The following is a 26,850-nucleotide window of genomic DNA, read 5'->3' as shown; positions in this document are numbered from 1 at the left end:
AGTAAGCCGAAAGTAAAGAGCCACTAAAATAAAAAGCACGATATATAGGCTAGCTGTGTAATAAAAATAAAAAAATAAAAAAATAAATAAAACCTATGATAATACATTTTTCAAGTACATTTAATTTTTTATGCTTTTGTTCCAATAAATGACCAATAATATACTATACATATCTACATATACCACATACATATACTATGTAACTGCTGCTCTTTCATGTTTTACTTGCCTTTGGTCTTTGTCAAGAATACACTGAGGATATACATGAATATACTGGGATCAACTGAGACAGAAAAAATGTTTGCTGCATCAAGCTACTCCAAATAAAGCACATTATACTCTACATTAAATGCATCGATGCACTTTGTCCATTAGATGGCGCCAGAGGAAGATGCATCTATAATGCACGGAGCAGAAGTTCAAGCACATAACTTCTCCTTAAAGTGTTGCTTTTCCCTTTACTATTCACAGGACAAGAAAACAGAAGTCTAAAGCAGACCTCCTACCTACCCGAACTACCTATTGTATTCACAATGTAAAATCCATGTATGCTCCCACATTTATATTCCCACACCCACATATACAAACAATGAAGGATGTCATTCTTTAAAAAGTCAACCAATTATTAGTATGACTCACAACAGCATGAGTAGATCATGGCACTCTTAAAAGCCCACAACTTACTGATGAAGCTTGCTGCTATTCTCTCTAACTGTAAAAAAGTATATGTACAGACACGTTTCTGACTGGGTTGGCTATATCGTTGTTGGTGTTGTTGTTTTACGCTTAAAGGGATAGTTCACCCAAAAAATAAAATTCTCTCATGATTTACTTACCCTTATGCCATCCCAGAGGTGTATGACTTTCTTTCTTCTGCTGAACACAAATGAAGATTTTTTTAGAAGAAAATCTTAGTTCTGTAGGTCCATAAGATGCAAGACAGTGAATGGTGGTCAGAAATTTTAAGTTCTAAAAAGGACATTAAGGCAGCATAAAAGTAATCCATTCGACTCCAGTGGTGAAATCTTCAGAAGCAATATGATAGGTGTGGGTGAGAAACAGATTAATATGTATGTCCTTTTTTACTATACAGTTGAAGTCAGAAGTTTACATACACCTTAGCCAAATACATTTAAACTCAGTTTTTCACAATTCCTGACATTTAATCGTAGACAACTTTCCCTGTCTTAGGTCAGTTAGGATCACTGCTTTATTTTAAGAATGTGAAATGTCAAAATAATAGTAAAGAAAATGATTTATTTCAGCTTTTATTTTTTTCATCATATTCCCAGTTGGTCAGAAGTTTACATACACTTTGTTAGTATTTGGTAGTATTGCCTTTAAATTGTTTAACTTGGGTCAAATGTTTTGGGTAGACTGAGTCAGGTTTGTAGGCCTCCTTGCTCACACACGCTTTTTCAGTTCTGCCCACAAATTTTCTATCAGAATGAGGTCAGGGCTTTGTGATGACCACTCCAATACCTTGACTTTGTTGTCCTTAAGCCATTTTGCCACAAATTTGGAGGTATGCTTGGGGTCATTGTCCATTAGGAGGATCCATTTGCGAACAAGCTTTAAATTCATGGCTGATGTCTTGAGATGTTGCTTCAATATATCCACATAATTTTCCTTCCTCATGATGCCATCTATTTTGTGAAGTGCACCATTCCATCCTGCAGCAAAGCACCCCCACAACATGATGCTGCCACCCCCATGCTTCATGGTTGGGATGGTGTTCTTCGGCTTGCAAGCCTCATCTTTTTTCCTCCAAACATAACGATGGTCATTATGGCCAAAATGTAAAAAAATAAAAAAATTTAAAAAAATCATCAGACCAGAGGAAATTTCTCCAAAAAGTAAGATCTTTGTCCCCATATGCACTTGCAAACTGTAGTCTGGCTTTTTTTATGGCAGTTTTGGAGCATTGGCTTCTTACTTGCTGAGCAGCCTTTCAGGTTATGTCGATATAGGACTTGTTTTACTTGATTTGCACTTTTCGCACCAAACTACGTTCATCTTTAGGAGACAGAATGCGTCTCCTTCCTGAGCTGTATGATGGCTGCGTGGTCCCATGGTGTTTATACTTGCGTACTATTGTTTGTACAGATGATCGTGGTACCTTCAGGCATTTGGAAATTGCTCCCAAGGATGAACCAGACTTGTGGGGGTCCAAAAAAATAAAAATTCTGAGGAGTGGTTAAAAAATTAATTTGAATGATTTCAACCTAAGTGTTTGTAAACTTCTGACTTCAACTGTAAATTTTACTCCCTGCCCAGTAGGTGGCGATATGCATGAAAAATGCAAATTGCCATTAACAAAAGAAGAATGTGAAAGTGAAATTGGAGATTAATGGTATAAAAGGACTTTAAATATTGCTTGTTTATTAAGGACTTAAATATTGTATTGTTTCTTACCCACACCTTTCGCTTCTAAAGACATAGATTTAACCACTTGAGTCTTATGGATTACTTTTATGCAGCCTTTACATGCTTTTTGATCCTTCAGAGTTCTGGCCACCATTCACTTGTATTGTATGGACCTACAGAGTTGAGATATTTTTCTAAAAAATTATATTTGTGTTCAGCAGAAGAAAGTAAGTCATACACATCTGGGATGGCATGAGGGTGAGTAAATGATGAGAGAATTTAAATGTTTGGGTGAACTATCCCTTTAAATTCAACTGTACAATAAATACATATCCCATTTACATGTACCACAACAGCACTTGTGTTTACAGTACACAATCTAAATACCACACATTCGTTGCCTCCATTAACAAGACTAAACATGCAGGTTTATAAAGAATGTACCACCTTGGTCATCTATATCAGAGCACGTGATATTTTTACCAACCAGCAACAATCAGAGCATGTGATATTTTAACCAACAGGCACCATCTAACCCATCTGATCAGCTTAACTGGAATTTCTGAAGTTTGACATTCTTGAAGCAAGTACTGAAGATCACAGGCATGCACGCTCTTGCACATGCACACACACATACACATACTTCTCTGAAACAATGTACATTCCATAATAGGGTCCCTAACAAAACAACTGAATGGAACATATTGGGCCCACTGAAGCCACACCTACATGAGATTTAGTTTATCATTTTGTTCAAAGTGCCAAAATGACTTTTTTTTGTTCATGGTCAATCCATTTTCCCATGTTCTTTGTTTAAAATCCCAATAGAATTATGTTTCTGATCCTAAAAGGATGTAATACATCAATACATCAACACTTTCCATCAGTACAGAGTCTGTATTAAATGTCCATAATTTAAAAGACTATTCCCATTTTAGGAATTCCAGGATGCCAGGATGCAGAGCTTTCAATCTATGGTATACTCCGGGTCTTGTTGGCAACAACACCCGCAGCTTGGATAACCCGATAGCGCTCTCTGAGGTTGCGTCGTCGGACGTGCTCATTGGTGATCTCCAGGACATTTGCTTCAGGAAACCAGCCTTTCTGTCCGTCAGACAGACGGATCCCCTCATACCATCCTAAAGAAGGCAAGCAGAGATTACATGGACAAACAAAGGAGGTGAAATAGATTTAAACATGTTAGATCCACTTCTGGTGAATTAAATGTATACTATGTGTCTCACCTTCATTTGTTTTCCGTGTGACGTTGACAATCTCTGTAGGCTCCAGATTTAACTCATCTGCCTGAACTGCCACGTACTGTTCCACACACTGCACTTGAGGACAGTCTGTTCCACAAAGACACACACATTTTTATTTCCATCATGATGGGGACTTAACATTGACTATAATGGTTTTTATATTGAATATTCCAGTATATGTATGATATTTACATCATACATATATAAACCTAACCCTTATAAAACCGTTCTGCATTTCACATTTTCATAAAGACACTAATTAGTATAATGTCTTAAAACTAATCAGTTTTCCTTGTGGACATCACCTGGCCCATACACACACACGGGTGAGTCATAAATGGATGAAAACACATTCCTCTAGTAAGAGATCTTATTAGCTGTAAACAAAAGTAGGCTCTGCCAAATATATGATTAGAAAGAAAGTTATCTGAAGAGTGAATCTGAAGAGAGAATATCAAAATAACACACATGCACAAACATGTCACACACAAGCATTACCCTGAACAACTGATCCAAATTAAATCCACACTCACCCCAGTCCTCATATATGACTTCCTCTTGATATTTATTTTGGTCGTTGGGATTGGGGAATACTGCCAACCACCTGTGTAGGTCAGATCTGATTGGAGAGAAAGAGGAAACATGACCCACAAATCCATAAAATCAACGGAAAAGCTTTATACAGTTTAACCCCTCTATTACTTCACATATGTGACTTGTCTGACTGATTAGAAGCTCTTAAAAAATAGCATATTGATTCAAAACATAACAGAGCAACACACACAATAAACATACACATTCACATACACACTGATCACGTATGAGTAAAATAAACAGAATATGGCTGATTTATAATTCCACGCACTGTGTGGGAGCCTTCAAAACTCTCTCCATCTGACGTCCCTGGTGATTCTCCAGCAGAGTCAGACAGAAGCAGTTCTCCAGGCTGGGCACAGATGTGTCCTCCCCCAGAGGCTGCACCTGGATCAAGGACCGATGGGCATGATCTAGGACTACATACCGCTCAGAACTGCAACACAGGCAAAGAGAGGCAAAAACAAGTGAGAAAAGTCTGATTCACCCAATGAAAGCACATGCAAGCAGGTTAGAGTTGCAAAGTTTTTAGAATACTTTGTAACACTACATGTTATATCTAGTTCCATCTCTTAGGGGCCATTCACACCGAATGCATTTTTGCATCCATCTGTGCTGTTTTTTAATTGTTTTTCTATGTAACCAACCATGTACTAGACAGACATGTTTTGTCAGCATCATGTGCATGAGCACCACATTTTTTCAGAATCAGAATCAGAATCAGAATGAGCTTTATTGCCAAGTGTGCTCACATACACAAGGTAAGAGTATAAATAGACATACAACATATAACATATAACATAAAATGGTGTATGTACATGTGCAAGTGGTAATATATGTGCAAGGTAGGGGTATGTACAGTTATTGAAATAAATATGAGTGAATTTACATACACTGGCAGCCAAAAGTTTGGAATCATGTTCACATTTTGCTGTTTCGGAAGGAAATTGGTACTTTAATTCACCAAAGTATAGTCAGGACATTACTGATGTTAAAAAAAAAAAAGCACCATCACTATTTGAAAAAAGTCATTTTTGATCAAATCTAGACAGGCCCCATTTCCAGCAGCCATCACTCCAACACCTTATCCTTGAGTAATCATGCTAAATTGCTAATTTGGTACCAGAAAATCACTTGCCATTATATCAAACACAGCTGAAAGCTATTTCGTTCATTAAATGAAGCTTAACATTGTCTTTGTGTTTGTTTTTGAGTTGCCACAGTATGCAATAGACTGGCATGTCTTAAGGTCAATATTAGGTCAAAAATGGCAAAAAAGAAACACCTTTCTCTAGAAACTCATCAGTCAATCATTGTTTTGAGGAATGAAGGCTATACAATGCTTGAAATTGCCAAAAAACTGAAGATTTCATACAAAGGTGTACACTACAGTCTTCAAAGACAAAGGACAACTGGCTCTAACAAGGACAGAAAGAGATGTGGAAGGCCAGATGTACAACTAAACGAGGATAAGTACATCAGAGTCTCTAGTTTGAGAAATAGATGCCTCACATGTCCTCAGCTGACAGTTTCATTGAATTCTACCCGCTCAACAACATTTTCATGTATAACAGTAAAGAGAAGACTCAGGGGTGCAGACCTTATGGGAAGAATTGCAAAGAAAAAGCCACTTTTGAAACAGAAAAACAAAACAAAAAAAGGTTAGAGTGGGCAAAGAAACACAGACATTGGACAACAGATAATTGGAAAAGAGTGTTATGGATCTTAACCCCATTGAGCTTTTGTGGGATCAGTTAGACTGTAAGGTGCGCGAGAAATGCCCGACAAAACAGCCACATCTATGGCAAGTGCTACAGGAAGTGTGGGGCAAAATATCACCTGAGTATCGGGACAAACTGACAGCTAGAATGTCAAGGATCTGTAAAGCTGTCATTGCTGCACATGGAGGATTTTTTGATGAGAACTCTTTGAAGTAGTTTAAGACGTTCTGAACATTTTATTCAAATTGTAATAGTCATTTTTCACGTTATTAATGTCCTGACAATACATTGTGATTAGTTGAATGACGCTTTGGTACCAATAAAAGTACCAATTTCTTTCCATAAGAGCAAAATCTGTACATTATTCCAAACATTTGGCCACCAGTATTTTTACATTATTGCACTATGGGAGACCTGAAGGCAGTTTAATTGTTCATGTGGTAAATAGTCTGAGGGTAAAAGCTGTTATTGTGCCTGGTTGTCCTTTTCTATGCCTTGTCAAGTTAATAAGAACCTTGACTTTGAAAAACGCGTCAACACCTGCGTTTTTTCTATTAGTTGTGCTGCGTCTAGCCTTTTTAAGTGCAAAAATGCTTTCAATCTGAACTACCCCTTAGTTTGTAGAGACACATCTCTTAACTTTTATTCAGTTTAGATTTACAGGGACATTGCACATTAATTAACATTAAATAAAAAACAATTAGAGAAAAAAGTAACAACATAAAAACAGGAATATGCTACTTAAAACCAAAATGAGTATATGCTCTTCCATGAGAACTTGACTCACAATTGTTAATATACTTTCAATCAATCTGGAACCCACAATCAATGTTGGGTAAGTTACTCAAAAAAGTAATCCACTATAAATTGCTAATTACTTCTCTAAAAATTGCAGTCATGTTACTTTACTGATTAATCAAAAACGTAATCGCATTACTAATTCAGTTATTTTCTAAAACATTTTTTTTTTCCTCACAACGGATTCAAAATAATGTCTATATTTAATTGTTGCACGCAAGCCATACACCCAAAACATCACGTTTCTCTCTATTTTTTAAAATGTATTTAGCATAAATAATGTCATTTAAAAAATATGTGAAACCCAAGTAATGTACTTAAAAGTAATTAGCTGGGGAGCCTGGGTACCTGACTACCACCCCTGGAGTCGCGGGTTTGAATCCAGGGCATGCTGAGAGACTCCAGCCAGGTCTCCTAAGCAACCAAATTGGCCTGGTTGCTAGGGAGGGTAGAGTCACATGGGGTAACCTCCTCATGGTCACTATAATGTGGTTCGCTCTTGGTGGGGCGAACCACCTGGATTAAATTGAGTCACTATGCCACCACAAGGACTTAGAATGCATTGGGAATTGGGCATTCCAAATTGGGGTAATTAGCTTAATTAAAGGCCAGTAACTGTAATTTAATTAATACAAGAATTTAAAATGTAATATGTTACACTACTTTTTGACTTAAAAGTAATTAGATTACCATAAATAATTACTCTGTAATCAGATTACACCCAACAATGCTCACAATTATTAATGACCAAAACACATTCTTAAACTGTTCTTTCAGTATTGTTTCATGTGTCTTACTCTTCATCTCTGTTCTGGCTTGTACTTTTCTGAGCAATTTAGAAACTTTGTACAGCGGCAATTCTCATGTTACTGTCACCTTAGGATGAATGGCTTGTGTTGTATTCCACATTTTCAAGTCACACTGGATAAAATTGTTTGCTAAATGAGCAAGTAAAATGTTATAAATAGGCGTTTTCCTCATGAACCTTAAAAGTTTTGTAAACTTGTTAGAACAAAGTGAAGCTATAAACACAGACAGGTTTTTCAGCCTTCTACCTTTTCTTGCTGGCAATGACAAGCAGGTCGTTGAAGAGAAAGAGGTAGACAGGGGTGAATCTGGGGCGAATATTCAGGAACGTTCCTCCTCTATTTATTTCCTGCAACTCTCCACGTTTTTCCAAGTAACGTGTTTGAGAGATAATTGGCAACGCCTGAAGAACAGATTCAGTGATGATTCAAAATGTGCTTAAAAAATACATTGTTTTTTTTTTATTTTTTATACAAAATACAACTGCTTACCTTTAGCTTGTCAAACTCCAGCATACCATTAATCTGAATGAGCTCCTCCACCTGTTTCATTTTTCCAACCTGAGTATTACATTCTTCTATGATCTGTGAGTATGCAGATGACAAGGTATTTAAGATTCAGAGAAAACTTCAGAATAGTCATGAATAATACGCAACTACAACAAAAGATTATGTCTATATCAACCATTTAGCATCCTCATATTAATAATCATAATAAACTTAAATGTTAATATATTAATAGAAACAATTTTATAGGCAAGGCAGGTTTATTTATATAGCACATTTCATATGCAATGGTAATTCAAAGTGCTTTAGAAAACAAATGATAAAACGTACATAAAAGTCACTTTTAAAGTCCCTAAAGCACAAGAATAAAAATAAGAATAAAGATATAAAGAATAAAAAATTTAATTTAAAAATGTATTGAAATCAATTTAATACATAATATTATTAACATAAATAATATCTACATATCTCTAAATTTTGTAAATGGCAACAATAAAATATGTTTGGCTGATTTATCATAAAGAGACAAACATCTTAAAAGGACAGATCAAAACTGAAAATTCTGTCATATTCAACCTCATGTCATACCAACGCTGTTTTGCTTTTTCTTCTTCTTCTGTGGAAAACAAAATGAAACCTTAGGCAAAATGACAGCCTCAGTCTCCATTTACTTTCATTGTATGGAAAAGAGATACAATGAAAGTGAATGGTGATTGAGACTAATATATGTCAGAATGCCAAACATCACCCTATGTTTTCCACAGCACAGAGTCATATCGAGTCATACACGTTTCATACGGGTTTGGAACAACATCACGGTGAGTAAATGATGACAACCTTTTCATTGTTGGGTGAACTATCCTTTTAAACATGACCTAATTTCTTCTTTCATGACAATAAGAAAAAAATAAACAAAGCTGCTCAGTCTTTCAAAGCTTGTTATTTCCTGAATGCTATTTATTAGTTATCTCTGACTCCTTAACAAACCATGGCATCTAAATTTCACTTAATTCAAACATATATTGACCTGACCTCCATTCAACCTTGTTTTCCACACTCTCCCCCCTTTTTTCCCTTCATTCTCTCTTTTCCTTTTATCTTCCTCCCTAATGGGCTATTCTGGGAACAATGAGCTCTAGTTTGATGCAAGTATGAAACAGTGATTGAAGAGCAACATTATCATGATAGAAAAACACAGGGTGCACTATTAACAGTGACAGTGTGATGTTTACCTTGGACACAGAATCCAGAGCTTTAGATGCTGTTTGTTCCTTATCTGTACCTACAGCCGTTCTCTTCAGGATGTTCTGTTGAAAAAAAAAAATAACTTTTTTTTTTTTTTTAAATATAAACTTGATCTTGATTCTGTTCATATTACCTCGATCATATTACCATTTATATAATTGTGGTTTATCAGATTACAATACAAATATGATTAGTGGTGCAAGTTATTGGGCCTAAAACATCAATATCCTTTGAGAAAAGCAAAAATAGCAAAAAAACTAAACCAAAAAAAAAAAAACTCAAAGAGGTTTGTTGAAGAAGATATTATAAAGGCGAAATCAAATTGTGGATTCACATGCTATGTGAATTCTTATTTCACCTACCTCAATGAGCATTTTAATGCGTGTGATTCTCTGGAAGGGCAGCAACAGGAAGGACATGAAGGGCAGTCGCTGACACTTGGGTGACTCCTGCAGTCGGGTGATCACAGTCGCAAACTGGGAGTTAGTTTGTCTGCGATAGGCATTAGGCAAAATAATGTTTGAGAGATCAAATAAGAATGCCTTAGGAAAGATGTGCTCTTTACAACAAAGGCATAATATTCAGGCACATTAAATTATAAAACAATGGCAGAAATTTGTATTGATGTTAGATTTCATTTACATTAAATTGGTGTAGGTCTTATCCTGATAAACCTGGTTTCGAACATAGTCGATATATGCAGGGAAATGGTGTTGAGAATGATAGTGAATGATATCACAGATGTCTGTAATGATAATGCTCTCATCTAGTCTGTCTTCCAGGTCCTTCAGAAATCTGTGGAAATATGTCAACAGACAACAGGCTGAGGTATTTAAAAAAAAAATTGATGTTTGTTACTGCTGTGACTTTTCTTACAGAATACACTGCATTGTCGGAGCTTAAAGGGTTAGTTTATCCCAAAATAAAAATTCTCTGATGATTTACTAACCCTCATGCCATCCCAGATGTGTATGACTTTCTTTCTTCTGTTGAACACAAACAAAGATTTCTAGAATAATATCTCAGCTCTGTTGTTCCTCACAATGCGAGTGAATGGATACCCAAATCTTGGAGCGCCAAAAAGCACATTAAGACTGCATAAAAGTAACCCATAAGACTCCAGTGGTTTAATCCATGTCTTCTGAATCAATATGATAGGTGTGGGTAGAGATCAATAATTAAGTCCTTTTTTACTATAAATTCTCCTCCCTGCCCAGTAGGTGGCAATATGCACAAAGAATGTGAATCACCGTAAACAAAACACGAAGAATGTGAAAGTGGAGATTGATAGTAAAAAAGGACTTAAATATCGATCTGTTTCTCACGCACACCTTTCATATTGCTTCTGAAGATAGAGTCCTATGAAAAGGGTTGGGAGGGCTCTTTTTAAATGTATTCCACTACAGATTACAGAATACATGCTATAAAATGTAATTCGGAAAGTATTCCATTAGATTACTAATGTATTCGTATTCTAAATACTTTGGATTACTTCTTCAGCACTGGCAGATTTTTTTCACTTGTTTTGACTATAAAAACTCTGCCAGTACAATAAGACAAAATACACATGTTAAAAATACATTCTCTGAAAAACCTAAATATCTTATGCAGTGTTGTTTCTAAAACAAGATAAATCTAATTGATCTTGTTTTAAGGATTTTTAGATATTTTTACAGGAAAACAATACAAAAATTATTATCAAGAATATGATTTTTGCCCTAATATCAAAGGTCTTACTAGAAAAAAAGAAATTATGATCTAACTTGAATTTTCTTGATAAAAAAGCATTTTGTAACGTGCATGTAAAATGGCTAGAAATAACATTTTACCTTAGCGTAAAGCTGACAATTTACACAAGGTTTATTTCTATTTCTTCTGCTCCAAACTTACTTCAAACTTACTTCTCTGTCTGCTCGTATGAATATAACATCAAAAGAAAGTGTTTCACCGCTGTTCAAATGCACTTTGGATCACATCATTTATATGTATAAATGTTTTCCATCTGAAAGCACTAAATATTAAATTAAACAAATGACAATAAAAATGCAAAGTAATCTCTTCAGTAATCAAAATACTTTTTGAATGTAACTGTATTCTAATTACCAATTATTTAAATTGTAACTGTAGTGGAATACAGTTACTTATATTTTGTATTTTAAATACATATCCTGTTACATGCATTCCGTTACTTACAAATACTGGTCTCTCAGCAAAATTCTAATGAGTAACTTGTTATTTTTAAATTTGGCAAGCCGCCTTTAGTAGCAGTACATTAACAAACTCTTTCATGTGTTAATCTTGTAAACAAACAAAGCTAATTTCTGAGGTTCAGGCAGTGCTGTTTCAGCACTTATAAACTGAAGACATCTTCCTTTTTCTTTTCCAGTGGGTACACACATATACACACTGACACTTACCTCTCGCTGACCTCTTGTATGCGCAAGATGTTTGAGAAGAGTGTTTTTTTGTCCCTGATAATGATAGTTTCACTCAAATCACTTGACTCCATAAAGTGCTCTGTTAGCACACGCAGAGAGCGCAAGTACGACATTTCTGATGTTATCACCTCAAACATGCTCTGCAACAGAGAGGAGAAACAGAAACACATTTTGTTTTAAATTTAATCTTCTAAATCTCAACAACATAATTGTAATATTTGCTGAAATAGCTTAATTTTTTGAAAAATTCACAAATTTGTTTTCCTCCCCAATATAGAATGCCCAATTCCCAATGCACTCTAAGTCCTCGTGGTGGCGTAGTGACCTCAATCCGAGTGGCGTAGGACAAATCTCAGTTACCTCCATGTCTGAGACCATCAATCCACATTTCTTATCACGTGGCTTGTTGAGTGCATTACCGTGTAGACGTAGCGGGTGTGGAGGCCCACGCTATTCTACGCGGCATCCACACACAACTCACCACGTGCCACACCGAGAGCGAGAACCACACATTATAGCAACCACGAGGAGGTTACCCCATGTGACTCTACCCTCCCTAGCAACCGGGCCTATTTGGTTGCTTAGGAGACCTGGCTGGAGTCACTCAGCACACCCAGGATTCGAGCTCGCAACTCCAGGGGTGGTAGTCAGCATCAATACATGTTGAGCTACCCAGGCCTCCACAAATTCACTATTTGTTTCTTCTTTGTTGAAATGCACTCATTTGGTTATATAGCTTCTCCAGCAAATCTACCGTACTTCCATCTCTAATTCTCTCACGAGGCTGCTCTCACCTTTCTCAGGTCACATTTCATCCCAGAATCAAAAGAGAGAAAAAAAGAAATGATGTTTTGCATAACGAACATGATGCCTGTTATTAGGACCATTAAGGTTTTTTGCATTGTGTTATTCATGACAATTAAGTACATATAATAAAGATATTTGAAATGCAATTCAATTGAAATACAATGAAATATTTTTTCATAACAATAATAATAATAAAAATGAATAATTAAACATTACAAATGTTATTTGTAATTTAATATATATGTTGTTTATAATATATATATATATATATATATATATATATATATATATACACACACATATATACACACACACACACACACATTATATATACTGTATATACATTAACATGAACACAAATCAGTTTTTTTCTCATTATAGTAAAGAGAATGAGATTTTTACCATTATGGTAATGTGAATTGGGGGAGTTCGTCTCACAATGCAAAAACTAATAATAGTCCAAAAAACACTCCTAAGCTAAATATAATTTCTTTTTTTCTCTTTTCCTCTCAAATTCATTTTCCCATGTTTCCTAATAAAACACTTTTATATTCCTCCCAATATTCCTTTTCACAGAACATAGGTTCTGAAGCATGTTCTGGCAGAATTTCTGCTCACCTCTTGGTACTTGCTCTCTTCTGGGGAAAGGGTCTGCAGGACACCACTGTCTCGTACTGCTGGCAGATCCTGCCACAAATTGTTCTGCTTGAGAGTTGGAATGGGACTGGATCTGGGACCTTCAGCTCCTTTCTCTGAGCTGGTTGTATTGTGTGGCCCCATCTGGAAGTCTATGCTGGTCTTACTGATGTTACGGCACACTGTTCTCCTGATCTCCTTGGATATAAACGTTTTTGTGTAAAACTGATACAAGTAGTCTGCAAGGTCCAAAATATCAGAGGGAGAAAGACAAGAGAGTATTTTCAGATGATAATTTATATGATACCTTTTTCCAATTTAGGAAATGACAGCATTTGAATGGAAGTACTCAAATCTATGTCTGTTAATTAAATTATCATTTTGGCAGGCTCACTATGTAAAATACGTAACTGTGAGATTTTACAAATGCATGAAAAACATCATTTATTCCTTTCCTTGGACCAACTGTACAATATTCTTATAGGAGAATATCACGAATCCATGCAGGTCACAATTTTACAATGCAAAAAATATAAATCTTAGAAGCCCTAAAATAGGCTTTATTTTCTTTAAACATGATATAATTTCTTATTTCTTTCTTAAGATTTTGGGATGAAATTTAACCTGGACATGTTGACAGTTTTCATAAGATTTACCCTTATAGTGTGTATATAGTAGTCACCCTTATAGTAGTTAGTGTGCACAAGGTCTATTTTTACAAAGGTTTCTGTGTAAATTTATTCAGTCAGAAAATGTATACCCTCATTCATTCCGGCTTCTAAGTCAACAGATTGTTGCCGACGTGGTAACCGTGGAGGTCTGAGGATGAGACAGAGATTGAGTTACACACACAGACTTCTGCATATATGACAGCTGTGTGACTGTAGTATTAAAGCTAGAAAGCTTAACCAAAAACTTTGGAAGGATGGAAGAGGTGTAAAAATATTACTTCTCATTGGTTCCACATTTTCCCCCATCAGCCCCTGCACTGTCATTCTCATCTGTTGATGGTAGGGAAGGAGAGGCCAAGAATTATGTTAGATAAACCAGTACAGAAATAATCAACAAATGTCTGTCTGAAACATTTCATTTAAAGTCAACATGAAATGCAGTTTGCAACCCATTTTACTACTGTAATCTGTAATAAAAAAGAAAAAAAAGAAATGTAAAGCGTGACATGATTTTGTCCATCGGGATTTGATTGGATTGAGAAAAGTGGGGAATACATAACAGAATGGAGGCAGGTGGTTAGAGGGAAGAAAGAGGGAGAAAAGCCAAAAAGAAAAGTCATTTTAGAGGCATAGCAAGTTATTACATTTTGATAAAAAAATTTACGAAGACAAACATTATTTTTACTTGGAATAGCATGCACCAATGAATTGTGTACAACAAAGGGCAGTTCAAACATGTTGCGACTTGCAAAGAGAGTTGGCGATGTTCGGTGAAAATGCGACAGAGCTAAACGTTGTCCAAATGAGCACAATGCCCCATTCACTTCCCTTGTATGGAAAAAAAGAACAGCATCAACATTCTTTAAAGTTTCTCCTCTTGTATTCCACAGAAAAAAAGTTATACACATTTGGAAAAACATTAGGGGGAAAATTACGACAGAATTTTACATTTTGGCTGAACTAAACCTTAAAGACCAGGAATGTGCATTAAGAATGTGATAAGGGTAAATTTTGATTTCATGTTGACTTTAAACATCATAATGCTATCGTGTGCACCTATAGACCGCATAGAATAACTACTGAGGTGTCTGCCATTCTCATAGGTCTTGCATGGTGGTGGTGGTGGAGCTCTTTGTGGTCGAGGACTGGCAGGTGGACTGCATTTGGAAGGGGGCAGCAGAGGGGAGACAGGGCGTGCTAGAGGTGGAGACAAAACAAGGCGAGGCGTGCACCTGTTATCCAAAGGCATTCGAGGAGGAATGGCTGGAAGGGTGTCCTCGCTTGTCAGAATGTCTGACCCCTTTTGCGGTCTGGGTGGAGGGACCAAATCTAAGCTAACTTCATAAATGGGTTCCTCTTGTTCCAAAGACTGAGCTTTTGTGGCATTTAGAGGGGTCTGAGGAAACGGGAGAACAGAGGCAATCAGTGTTTGAGGCCCAGGGTCTGATTTCCTCCTCAGCTGCTGTTCTATGAGGCTGCGGGCCTTCTGGAACATGTCTTTATTTGTTACCGGTTCCTCACTGTTGTTCTTGCTCTCAGCTAAAGATTCACTCAAAGATTCCACCTCCATACTTGACTTGTCCTGTTTTCCTGCTTCGCTTTCTCCCTCTCCTCCTCTTTCATTCTGATCCTCCATGTCATTGGTCTCTATCTCAGAATCTGGCCCCATCTCTTCATCCTCACCCTCGTCTTCCTCTTTTTCACTTATTGGCACCCATACAAGCTTCATGCCAGGCCTCTGCAGGTGACAAACACAGCTGCAGTTCTTCTCACACTGAGGCTCCGGAAGAGGGCTTGAATCCTGTTCTGCTCGAAGTTTGCCACCCTCTTTCCCATCAGGAGCTAGAAGATATGGATTTCGGATAAGATTAGGCTTTCCTGGTGATTTCAAGTTCTCTTTCAAGTTTTCATAACAAATCATACCCTGTCATTATGAACCATAATCCACTATCAGATATTGTACAAATACCTTTATTCTGTTTGCATGGCTATTGAGTGTTTCTGAGTTTTTCAGATTTATCAAATGAAATCAGTTCTGTGCAATGGCAAACCCCTCAAAAAAGTAACTTCAACATACTGTAGCACCAACACAAACACTAAATCAAGAGCAGGGTAACAAATTAACCAGGGCCTGTAAAAATATCTCAGAAAGTAACACAAATGCTCAAGATACTTAAATTTGATTTATTTAGTTATATTCTATTTTAGGCCTATTAAGTTATTGGTTTAGTGTTCATGCATACACCACAGTGATGCATAGCTGTAAGACTTGATTTCATAATTTACTGTATAAACATCATTGTTCAGATAGAAATTTGACCTAAATGGACAGCATGGTTTGTGTTTTTATATAGTTAAAATTAAAAATGTCTTAAAAGTAAAAAAAAAAAAAAAATGCCCACAGAAATCAATTTCAGGGGGCAAATAATGCCTCTTCATGAAGTTATTTGTGACACTTACCAGCAGCAAAAAATGCAACTCTTTGTAAGATGCATATCAACTATGTTGTGTCACTGAAACACTAATAATAAGATGTCTACAGTGACGGTGAGCTTCCACAGGGAAATTCCAGATGAGTGTGTTTGTAATGGGGCACAGCTCCATGTTCTAAATGGTGTCCAAAGGTTTCATTGCAACAGAGCGATCATTTTTCAATTTCACCCTCAGGGTCTCTCATGCTGTTCTGTTAAGGTTTATTACTACTTATTTTCAGGCTCTCCTATTTTTTTATTTTTTTCTCTCTCTCTCTGCTTCCCACACCTTTTGTTGTTGACGTCAAGGGCTTTGTGTCCAACCAAACTGTACAGTATTTTGCTGTAAATTCATCTGTCACCTGGTAACATGGATTATACTAACACAATATGTGGCACAGTGTTTCCATATATGATAGGGTGGTAAATCTCACTTCTGCTGCTTATGCATTCACAAAATTGTCAATTATCCTTGATATATGTAATGTCAAAGATTTCTCAGTTCATGGTAATATTTATACATCTATAAATATATGCTTTTGTATGATAAACAATTTTGGTACTGTGTTGGGTTGCCACTTGATGTGCAATGAAAAATCTGGGTACTCAAGCAAAACTAGTTGAAGGCCACTGCTCAAGGCCCAGTCCATATAAACATTTAATGGCTTTAAAGGTGCACTCCGTCAGCTTTTCTCCATTAAAAATGTTTTACTCCTAAAGAAATGAATTGTAATTTTGAAAAATATGTATAAAATTATGACCACTCACATAAGATGAAGACTCCAGTCATATCAGTAACCTTATAAAAGCAGTTTTATTCTACATAGGGAGGGCTGTCCTCATGAGTGCTGCCATTTTAGAATCACATGACCAGCTGAATACTACTCGCTTAACCTCAGTAACCATCTTGTTATTGGAAACTTTCACTCTTGGATTAAATTAATCATGGCTGATTGTGAATAGTGAATTTCTACAATGGCATCTGTAACTGAAAACGATTGATTTTGAATGATGCTGCATCCACACCACTAGGTGTCACTGTAAGTCCAAGATGACATGAACAAAAAGTTACTGAGTGCACCTTAATCACATGATTCAGTGAAACATATGCTAAAATGGGCTTAATTAAAACTCTTTGGCTGTATTTCTCTGCCTTACTATCAGCATGAATGATGTCATATGCCCCTTTTTTACATCAAGATTTCATATCCTTGCTCACCTTTTACAGATCTTTGACTACCATCTTTCTTAGTTCCCTGCTTCTTGGATTGTTTAAGGTGTTGCTCCACCTCGGCCTTCGAGCCTGGTTTTATCAGTGCCGTCAACCTCTGTATGGAACCTTTGCGCTGGGTCGGTACCTCATCCTCCTCTTTAACTCGCAGCTCTTCGACTGCCTCAAATACATTTTGCTTGATCTTGTTAAATGCTCGTTTTAGCCCTTCTGCCATTTCACTACAACGAAGTCTGATCAGCTAATCTTGAAACTAGACTAGCTGACTGTATGAGAAGTCATATTTCAAGTTGAGGGTGGGACAGCAAATTTTATGACACCAGTTAAACAGGCAGAGCAATAAAGGCCACTTGCATGTTAGCTGCAGTACACACTTTTCTGGTTATAAAGGGTTTTATGAATAGGAAATTTTCAGATACTCTCCAAGAGGAATTTGAAGGAGGTACCATATTATGCTAAATCTACCAATTTAAAATCTACTTAATTTTATGACATAATATATTGATTAAAGTGAGTGAGTAAATTTAACTTAAACATTTCAGTTAATACAGTAACTTTTACTTACAAATCAGATTTTTATGATCAAATTGAATTGAACATTAGAACATTTCATATTTTGAACATTCCAGATTAATACAAGTTAAATCATGAAACAAATGACATCAGATGCCTTCCACAGGAACGCTAAATGCATGCTGTGTAATCTATTAGACAACATCACCTTGCATTTCTTACGATAGACACAAGATTAAGAGCTGCACACACAGATTTCAACACTTGGTGCACAAAACACGATGACGGTAACATTCAACATATAATTTTGTGAATGGTTAGTTTTGAGTAGAAAATTAACTTCACATTTCATAAAACAAGAAGTTGCCAAAACGGTGTAACTAAACTTACAAACAGTGAAACCATGTAAGCTCATTTATTATTCACGCCCAGTGCATGCTGGGGACACCAGCTTCGAAAAGTTAAGTAAAATGTACTTACTTATTTACCTATGAAATTTACTCAAATCAGTGAATAATTATGACAAGGTTTTCTACTTCAGGGCTGAAACGTGATGACGCATTGTAAAGATAACAATTATAAATAATATTTACTTATAAGGTTTACTTAATTTTTACATGTTTGAAATTAGTACAAATGTAGAATTTACTTAATATTTTCAAGTTCACCCTTTAACTTACTCTGTAGAAATTCAGTGTTTAGTACTTAAATACCAAACATTATAAATTAAATTCAATATATTCAATTCAATCTAAATGGCTCCAGGATGGGTTGTTTTATCCCCTTTCCAAGCCCCATCTGTCTTTCTGTTCAGCAGATGACACACACTTTATAATCCCATGATAATACTGTTTACCCACTGAGTGGCCAACAACAACAACAAGATAATTAACTCTGATATGTTATCTATGCCTAAATGTTGCTTTACTTAAATTCAAAACTACATGAAAACTCTGGGTAAAAGAAAGAGCCAGAACTGAAAACCATGTTATTTTGATAATTTTACTTAAAGCTAGGGTGTGCAATCTTTTCCAGAAACATTTTTTTTTATACTGGTTGAAAGTCTCTTCACATCCTGATAGCAATCAATACTTTAAGTGGTCTAAATGTAAATATATATATATATATATCTTCTGTGGAAAGGACAGGACTAAAAAATTATGTAATGATAGGATGTCCTTCCTATCTGTCAATCTATATTTGCATACCGCCGCGCAACTTGTACGCGCAGACAATCACACGTTCCTTGATGCTGTGCAGAGCGAGCACGAGAATGGAAGGCGAACTGCAGCTACCTTTTGTTCCTCCTGAACCACCAGTAAAAGGAAACAAGAAAAGAAAGTGTTAGAAACTTGTACAACGCTTAAATTCTGCTCTGTGTGTGTTCATGTGTGATAGAGGAGGCATGGCTTTGGAGACACCTCTGAAGCGAGGGCGGTCTCTATGCTTTCAAAGCTAGCTTGCTAACTGCTTGCCTCTCTGGAATACATACCCTAGCTTTAAAATAAAAAAGGCACGACAGAAGCTTTTACATTATATGTACAGTACATATATTTGGCATTTCTCGCTTTTATTAGATAGTTAAGTGTTGTGGAAGACAGGAAACGACAGGGTAGAAAGGGGGGAACAGAACTGAGAAAGGACCTCAAGTCGGTCTTCAAACTCGGTACACCCGTGCCGCTACTGCACTTTAAGCCCACAGGGCTATGGCTCCAACATATGGCAGAATCTTATAAGAAAATTTATTTAATTTTCAAGTGCCTTGACTATAAAGAACATACTGTAAGAAGAATAGCTCACATCCCTGATGTATGTCACAAACAAAGCTTACATTCATTATCATCTTCAAAGCTGAATTTTAGAAAGGCAAATTACCAATTTGCATTCCAGGACATAATTTCTCCGATCAACCAAGATTACAAGCAACACAAACAGAGAGCTGCAGTTTACACTCACAACACCCACTCAGATGAAGAGATGAGATTAAAACTGATTAGAATAACCAAAACACAAGTTTGCCATCAATATAAAAGCCTGCAAGAAGCTTGTTATTCTTCATGCGTATTCTTGTATTTTTATGCCTGTTTCTTTCTTTCTCTATCTAGTTATTCCTTAGAGAGTGGACAACTCACTCTTAACTAACCACACGCAGCAGCGCTTACATTGACTACAGCAGTAAAAGACATTTAAGATGCTTAACTGGTCTCCATGAAAAGTTTTAGAGGAAATGTGACCTGCTCTAACATTTTGACCCTGAAACACATTTGGAGTTTTATACAATATGGTAAGAAGGAAAGTAAAGACTTTCTAACAATAAAAAGTATTATGTTTACTGTACCTGATCGGCCATCAATAATTACAGCAGCTAAGCATCCTTCTTGCCTAATCAGTGCAGAAGCCTCTTTGTATTCCACCTCTTCCTTCTGGCCAGTGGAATTTTGCCTTGTCTTTGGAGGCAGAGGTGGTGCCATGCCAGCACTGGTCATAGAAGAAGTCTTGACTTTGTGTCTTGGCTTTACTTTAGGAGGTTTTTGTTGTCTCCTGTCCATGCTGGCACTCTTTGCTGTACCTCCACATGGAATGTTCTCTGGCTCTGGATAGCTGAACTTGCTGACTATCGTTTTTACATTCCCAGACCTCTGAGAGGCTGTGCTGTCCACAGATGAAGCTTCCGAGGTATTATTGGAGGGCTTTGTAGGAATCGGGGGTCTCCGTTTAACCTCTGGTCTTTGAGGTAGCTGTGGAGTTTCTGGAGCAGACATCTTGGCTGTTTTTTTTATGTTTTAACTAATGCAACCCGGCCAAAATGAGGCCAGGCAGCAGGGTCATCAAGGGCCTTCAATTTTTAACATGCAATAAGAACATTAAGGGTCATCAAGGGCCTTCAATTTTTAACCTGCAATAAGAACATTAAACATAATATTAGATATTATATAACATGATTGGCATTGACTTTGTTCTGTCGTTTTACAACATTAACTTCTGCATATTTCTCTCATCTAACTTTGCAGTGCTTACTTTCATTTAGAGAAAAAAAAAACATATATTTTTGTCATTTTCCAGTAAAAATATCTAAACATCCTTGAAACAAGATATAAAATTGATAAACTTAAGAAACAAAATCAGAGAATTTCGAATTGAGTTTTGATTTCTTACCACATTGGCAAATTGTTTTATAAACCATACCTCAATAACCTGCCTTACAATTAGGCTTAAAAAAAAAAAAAAAAAAATACAAATAAAAATTTGCCAACAGGGTAAGAAAGATAAACTTATTTTAAGATACATTCTCTGAAAAGTCTTTATATCTTTTGCTTGTCCAGTAAATTTATCTTGCTTTCAGTATACGTTTAAATATTTTTATTGGAAAGCAAGACAAAATACATTTTAAGATGATGATTTTTCTTTTTTTCCCCACATCCTTAATAAAAATATTATAATTGCAACCTTTTTTTGTCTTAAAGGTGACAGTCAGAACTATAAACATCATATTCCTGAAGATGATTTTTTTGCAATAAATGGCATGACATAACACTGGAATTCTCTCAGTACAGGTTCGACTTAATTGGACTTTGCTATTACATCAGTCAGGCTTCCTTAAAGGAATATTCCAGGTTCAACACAAATTAAACTCAATCGACAGCATTTGGCATAATGATTGATTACAACAAAAATGAATTTCGGCTCGTTCCTCCTTTTCTTTAATAAAAAAAGCAAAGTTACATTGAGGCACCTACAATGGAAGAGAAGGAGGTCAGTTTTTGGATGGTTTAAAGGCAGAAATCTGGAGCTTATAATTTTAAAAGCACTTTAAAAGCACATACTGATAAAATCTGTATTTTTTTTTTATTTTTATTTATTTATTTATTTATTTATTTGGGGGGGGGGGGGGGTATTTCCCCTTTTTTCTCCCAATTTGGAATGCCCAATTCCCAATGCACTCTAAGTCCTCGTGGTCGCATAGTGATTCGCCTCAGTCCGGGCGGCGGAGGACGAATCTCAGTTGCCTCCGCGTCTGAGACAGTCAACCCGCTCATCTTATCACCTGGCTTGTTGAGCGCGTTGCCACGGAGACATAGCGCGTGTGGAGGCTTCACGCCATCCACCGCGGCAACCACGCTCAACTCACCATGCGCTCCACCGAGAACAAACCACATTATAGCGACCTCGAGGAGATTACCCCATGTGACTCTACCCTCCCTAGCAACCGGGCCAATTTGGTTGCTTAGGAGACCTGGCTGGAGTCACTCAGCACCCCCTGGGATATAAAATCTGTATTTTAACGTGTACGGATTGGCCCCATTCACTTCCATTGTAAATGCCTCAATAAGAAAGATTTTTGCTTTTTTTTTTTTTTAAAAGGACACATCACAATTAATTATGTGATAATCAATATTATTGCCACAGACACTAGACTGAGCTTAACTTGTATTGAACCCAAAATATTAATTTAACTAATATTTTCTTATTATTTTCTAATTTACGAAACAAGTTAAGAATGTTCTTATTTTTTATAATATATTGCATTTTGAACCATTCTTTCAAACTTCTAATAATTTTAATAATTCAAAATTTGAGTAAGTTCAACTCAGACTGGTTCTTCAGTGTAATAGGATTGTGCCTGCATGCCAGGTTTATAATTAGTGTCTTGTACTTTGTCCCTTGGAATGCCAAAAATTCTGCATGCATGTCTTAGGAATGCATGATCAAATTAAGAATGCATGAACAGATGATGATTAATGGAATATATTTATCGTTATCTGTTTTATGCAAACAGTAATGCAAAACAATAACAATGACGCTTGACTATTCTTTAATAGGGCCTTCAATTTCTTAGTTTGGCAAAAGGAGGATATTGGAGGGGAAAGGGTGTTGTTTCAGTGTTGCCTTCCTGTGTCAACAGCTCAGGCTGAACTCTGGCGTCATTCACTCCATTGACTCACAGCACTCAAACAGCCTCAGCAGGTCTGTCAAGTTCTTCAGTGTGCAGCCATGCTTTGTTTCGATATCCTGAACATAGAAGGCTCAACATCAATCTAAGTTTATTTTGAAAGATGAAAGAAATGCTTTCCCATGGGCTGAAATTGGTACCATTAGAAGGTTGATAATGTTTCTTAATTTAATAATTCACTCTGATATTTCAAACCTCAGTGAGGTGTAAACATCCTCTAAGGCATCCTGAGACTTTTTTTTTATTCTAAAAATGTGTACACTATTCTTCCCCTCCAACCTATAAACATTCTTGGGATCGACTTGCAACATCCTCCTTTCCTTTCCTGTTGTGAACCTCAGCTTTGCCTCCAAGATTCCTAGAACCCCCTGGGATGTTGTGATAGAAAATAGACCCTCTATTACAGATTAAGTTGTACACCTTGTGAGATGCACCTTGATTAACATATAATGAAAAATCGAAAGCAATTCTAGCATTCTAAATAAATTAACTGTCAATTATTGTTGTGATAACCAAAAATGGTAAAACATGGAAAATCATTTAAATAAGGTTTCTAATAGCAAGCACCTTGTCCAACTGTTGTGTTGTCAAACATCAGACTTGATGTTTCATCATCAGTGAAAATAAAAAGTCAGAAATACATGGGTAAATAAGACAACAAACATCAAAAAGTCAATATTTCTCCTATATTCTTCACTTGATTAGCTATGGTGTTTTTTTTAAACCCTGATTTACAATTAATACAATATGTAAAAAACACTGGAACTGTCATTGATTTAGGCACCATTGCATTTGGACCTATCATTGATTTAGACAACTGACAGACATCTGTGACACCAGTGTGTGTGTGTGTGTGTGTGTGTGTGTGTGTGTGTGGGCAGGTTTTTTAGGTAACAAACTGGTAATTACAAGGGTATTATTTTATAAATGTGGTTTATGAGGACATTTCTAGTGTCCCCATAATTCAAATCTCTTAAATATCATACTAAACAATGTTTTATTGAAAATGAAAAAATGCAGAAAGTTTTGTGTGTGTGTGTGTGTGTGTGTGTGTGTGTGTTTGTGTGGGTGGGTTTAAGTGGTTTACAAGGACTTTTTTTTTAGGTTACAAACTGGTAATTACAATGGTATTATGCTATAAATGTGGTTTATGAGGACATTTCTAGTGTCCTCATAATTTAAATAGCTTAAAAAACATACTAAACAATGTTTTTTTTTTTTGAAAATTTAAAAATGCAGAAAGTTTTTTGTGAGGGTTAGGTTTAGGGGTAGGATTAGGGGATAGAATATATAGTTTGTACAGTATAAAAATCATTATGTCTATGGACAGTCCTCATAATAATAGCTGCACCAACATGTGTGTGTGTGTGTGTGTGTGTGTGTGTATGTTAAAGCACAAACCTATATTAACCCTGTTGAAATGTTTTACTCCATAAGTTGGCTGCATAAAGTAGTTGCTTAATCAAATAACACTTGAACTCATTTTCTATTGTACATACCTACTCTAATAGCCTAATACAAAACTACTCAGTGAGGGCTTTTAAAATCCACGCCTGTCAATGTGAAGTGAATCCATGTACATATTACATCAGACTACTCACCAAATGTGTCTCGCTCGCCCTTATAATCCATTAAGAAAAGTGATTTGCTGAAGAGAAAATGAGAAATTACACTCGCATGCTCCTCATCTGTGGGGGAATAACTGTGCACAGATCAGTGTATGACCAGTTTACAGACGTCCATGGAAATGTGGTTTAATACATTTATTTTAAAATGACAGCTACAGACGCCAGTCCGAAGCTAACTTAATTTCCGCAAGGATTTGATCAGACGTTACTTTCGTCTTCCTTCTTTTGTTGTTCTCTCCGGTAAATCCACACGCGCATCTCCAGCTCTTTGTTTTCCAGCTCGTGAGCTTGTACTGTGGAACAGCTGGACAGGGACAGTGTGATTACCACAGAATAACCCCACCCCCACCCCTCCTCCTCCTCCTCCCGCTCCTCCCGCTCCTCTCATCCCATTCATCTCTCCTTCTAGTTGCCTGCCACCCAGCGGAGATTCAGCAATCACAGGAATAATTCACCCAAATTCTCTCATCATTTACTCACCCGCATGCCATCCCAGATGTCTTCTATAGAACACAAATAAAGATTTTTAAAAGAATATTTCAGCTCTGTAGGTCCATACAATGCAAGCCAATAGGGGCCAAAACTTTAAAGCACCAAAAAGCACATAAAGGCAGCATAAAAGTAATCCATAAGACTTCACTTGTTAAATCCATGTCTTCAGAAGCGATATGATAGGTGTGGATGAGAAACAGATCAATATTTAAGTCCTTTCTTACTGTAAATCTTGACATCATTTGTCTCCTTGGCAGTCATGATTTCAAGCTCGATATTATTTCCCAGCACAATAGCACTCTGCAGACTCTTCTAGTAAGTGTAATCAAGCTTGAAATCATGATTGATCCTGTAGACTGCAATTGCAAGATGTATAGTGAAAAAGAAGTTACATTTTGTTCTGTTCTCACCCAAAACAGATTAGATCACTTCAGAAGGCATTAATTAAATCACTTATGGATAACTTTTATGCTGCCTTTATGTGCTTTTAGGAGATTCAGAGTTTTGGACACTGTTGACTTGCATTGTATGGACCTACAGAGCTGAGATATTCTTTTTAAAATTTGTGTTCCGCAGAAGAAATAAAGTCATACACATCTGGAATGGCATGAGGGTGAATAAATGATGAGAGAATTTTCATTTTAGGGTGAACTATCCCTTTATCTTTTTGAGGTTTTAAAGTGATGATTTTACTTTGGGATGTGTGGCAAAGCTCATTTCATGACCACTGGCGGGAAAAGCAATGGTAAAGCAAATGACAGAAATTTAAGGTAAATCTTGTTATCTTAATGTTATGATGTGAAAGTATATATTAAAATATACAAATTTTTTCCAAATAGATGAATATATTTTCTAGAGAATCATTTTTCCTCTGTCCCACTTTAACAGTACAGCTTAAAAAAATCTGGGATTTGGTCAAAAGAGGGTCTTCAAGGTTCTACATCCCAATATTGAATATTTCTTAATTTTTGCTTTTGACAAAGGTAGAAGACATCATAAGCTTTCTTTAAAGGTATCATAATTCAAAGTGTCAAGAAAAGTAAGATTTCCAAAAGTATCCCACTTTGCTCATATTCACCCTAGTAGGCTATAACAAAATCTAAAATGAATTTGAGATCATTTTTATTTTATTTTAGTTAGTTTTGGAGTTATGAAAAAGTATTTTAGTTTAGTTTCAGTTTTTTTCCAATAATTTCAGTTTTTATTTTTATTTTAGTTAACGAAAATTATTTTAGATAGTTTTAGTTAACTAATAACACTGTTCCAAATTCAGCCTTTGTATTTTGGGGTTGGTGTTTATTATTGTTTTATTATTGTCGTTGGCTTCTGTTTTTAAAACTCCCACTATCTGCTTCTATTTTAAGAACAATATAAGTCAAGAAGGGGTGTGTGTGTGTGTGTGTGTGTGTGTGTGTGTGTGTGTGTGTGTGTGCTTCCGTGCTTGAAAAAAAAAACCCAGTCCAAAATGTTTGAACATCTTTGACTTGCTGTTGATGTGGTTAAATTAATTACAGAAAATAAATGAATAAATAATATAGATTAAATAAATATATTTAACCACTTAAATGATTATTAAATAAGGTTAATTATTCGTGGATCTGGTAAAAAGGAAGTCTTTTATTTAAAAAAAAAACAAGGGTGGGGTATGAAACCCTGCACATCCAAAAATGGGTTAACCACTTGCTGAAATTGTATGTATTTTGTTGCACAAG

The 26,850-nt window shown here is 36.1% G+C and overlaps 1 protein-coding gene across 2 annotated transcripts; it reads right to left on the bottom strand.

Annotated features, from left to right (window-relative positions):
- Window positions 1-102: 102 nt before the first annotated feature.
- LOC127427488 (rho guanine nucleotide exchange factor 15-like) lies at window positions 103-24,923 on the bottom strand. 2 transcript variants are annotated; one of them, XM_051675128.1, is made up of 16 exons: window positions 24,620-24,923; window positions 20,406-20,963; window positions 14,909-15,694; window positions 14,131-14,182; window positions 13,942-14,000; window positions 13,164-13,420; window positions 11,718-11,878; window positions 9,943-10,095; window positions 9,663-9,792; window positions 9,288-9,362; window positions 8,041-8,133; window positions 7,798-7,952; window positions 4,495-4,659; window positions 4,163-4,248; window positions 3,612-3,716; window positions 103-3,506 (listed from the first exon to the last, which is right to left on the bottom strand). In XM_051675128.1, the coding sequence occupies exons 2-16, from the start codon at window positions 20,827-20,829 to the stop codon at window positions 3,340-3,342; spliced, it is 2,868 nt and encodes a 955-aa protein (XP_051531088.1). In that variant the 5' UTR covers window positions 20,830-20,963; window positions 24,620-24,923; the 3' UTR covers window positions 103-3,339. The 2 variants fall into 2 exon arrangements, with proteins under 2 accessions (XP_051531088.1, XP_051531089.1); XM_051675129.1 differs by lacking the exons at window positions 20,406-20,963; window positions 24,620-24,923 and adding an exon at window positions 17,543-17,786.
- Between the last annotated feature and the right edge of the window lie 1,927 nt (window positions 24,924-26,850).

The sequence above is a fragment of the Myxocyprinus asiaticus genome, chromosome 36 (genome assembly GCF_019703515.2).
Source record: "Myxocyprinus asiaticus isolate MX2 ecotype Aquarium Trade chromosome 36, UBuf_Myxa_2, whole genome shotgun sequence".
Taxonomy (NCBI): domain Eukaryota; kingdom Metazoa; phylum Chordata; class Actinopteri; order Cypriniformes; family Catostomidae; genus Myxocyprinus; species Myxocyprinus asiaticus.
Note: the sequence above shows the minus strand (reverse complement) of the source record. Positions and strands in the feature narration are given on the sequence as shown.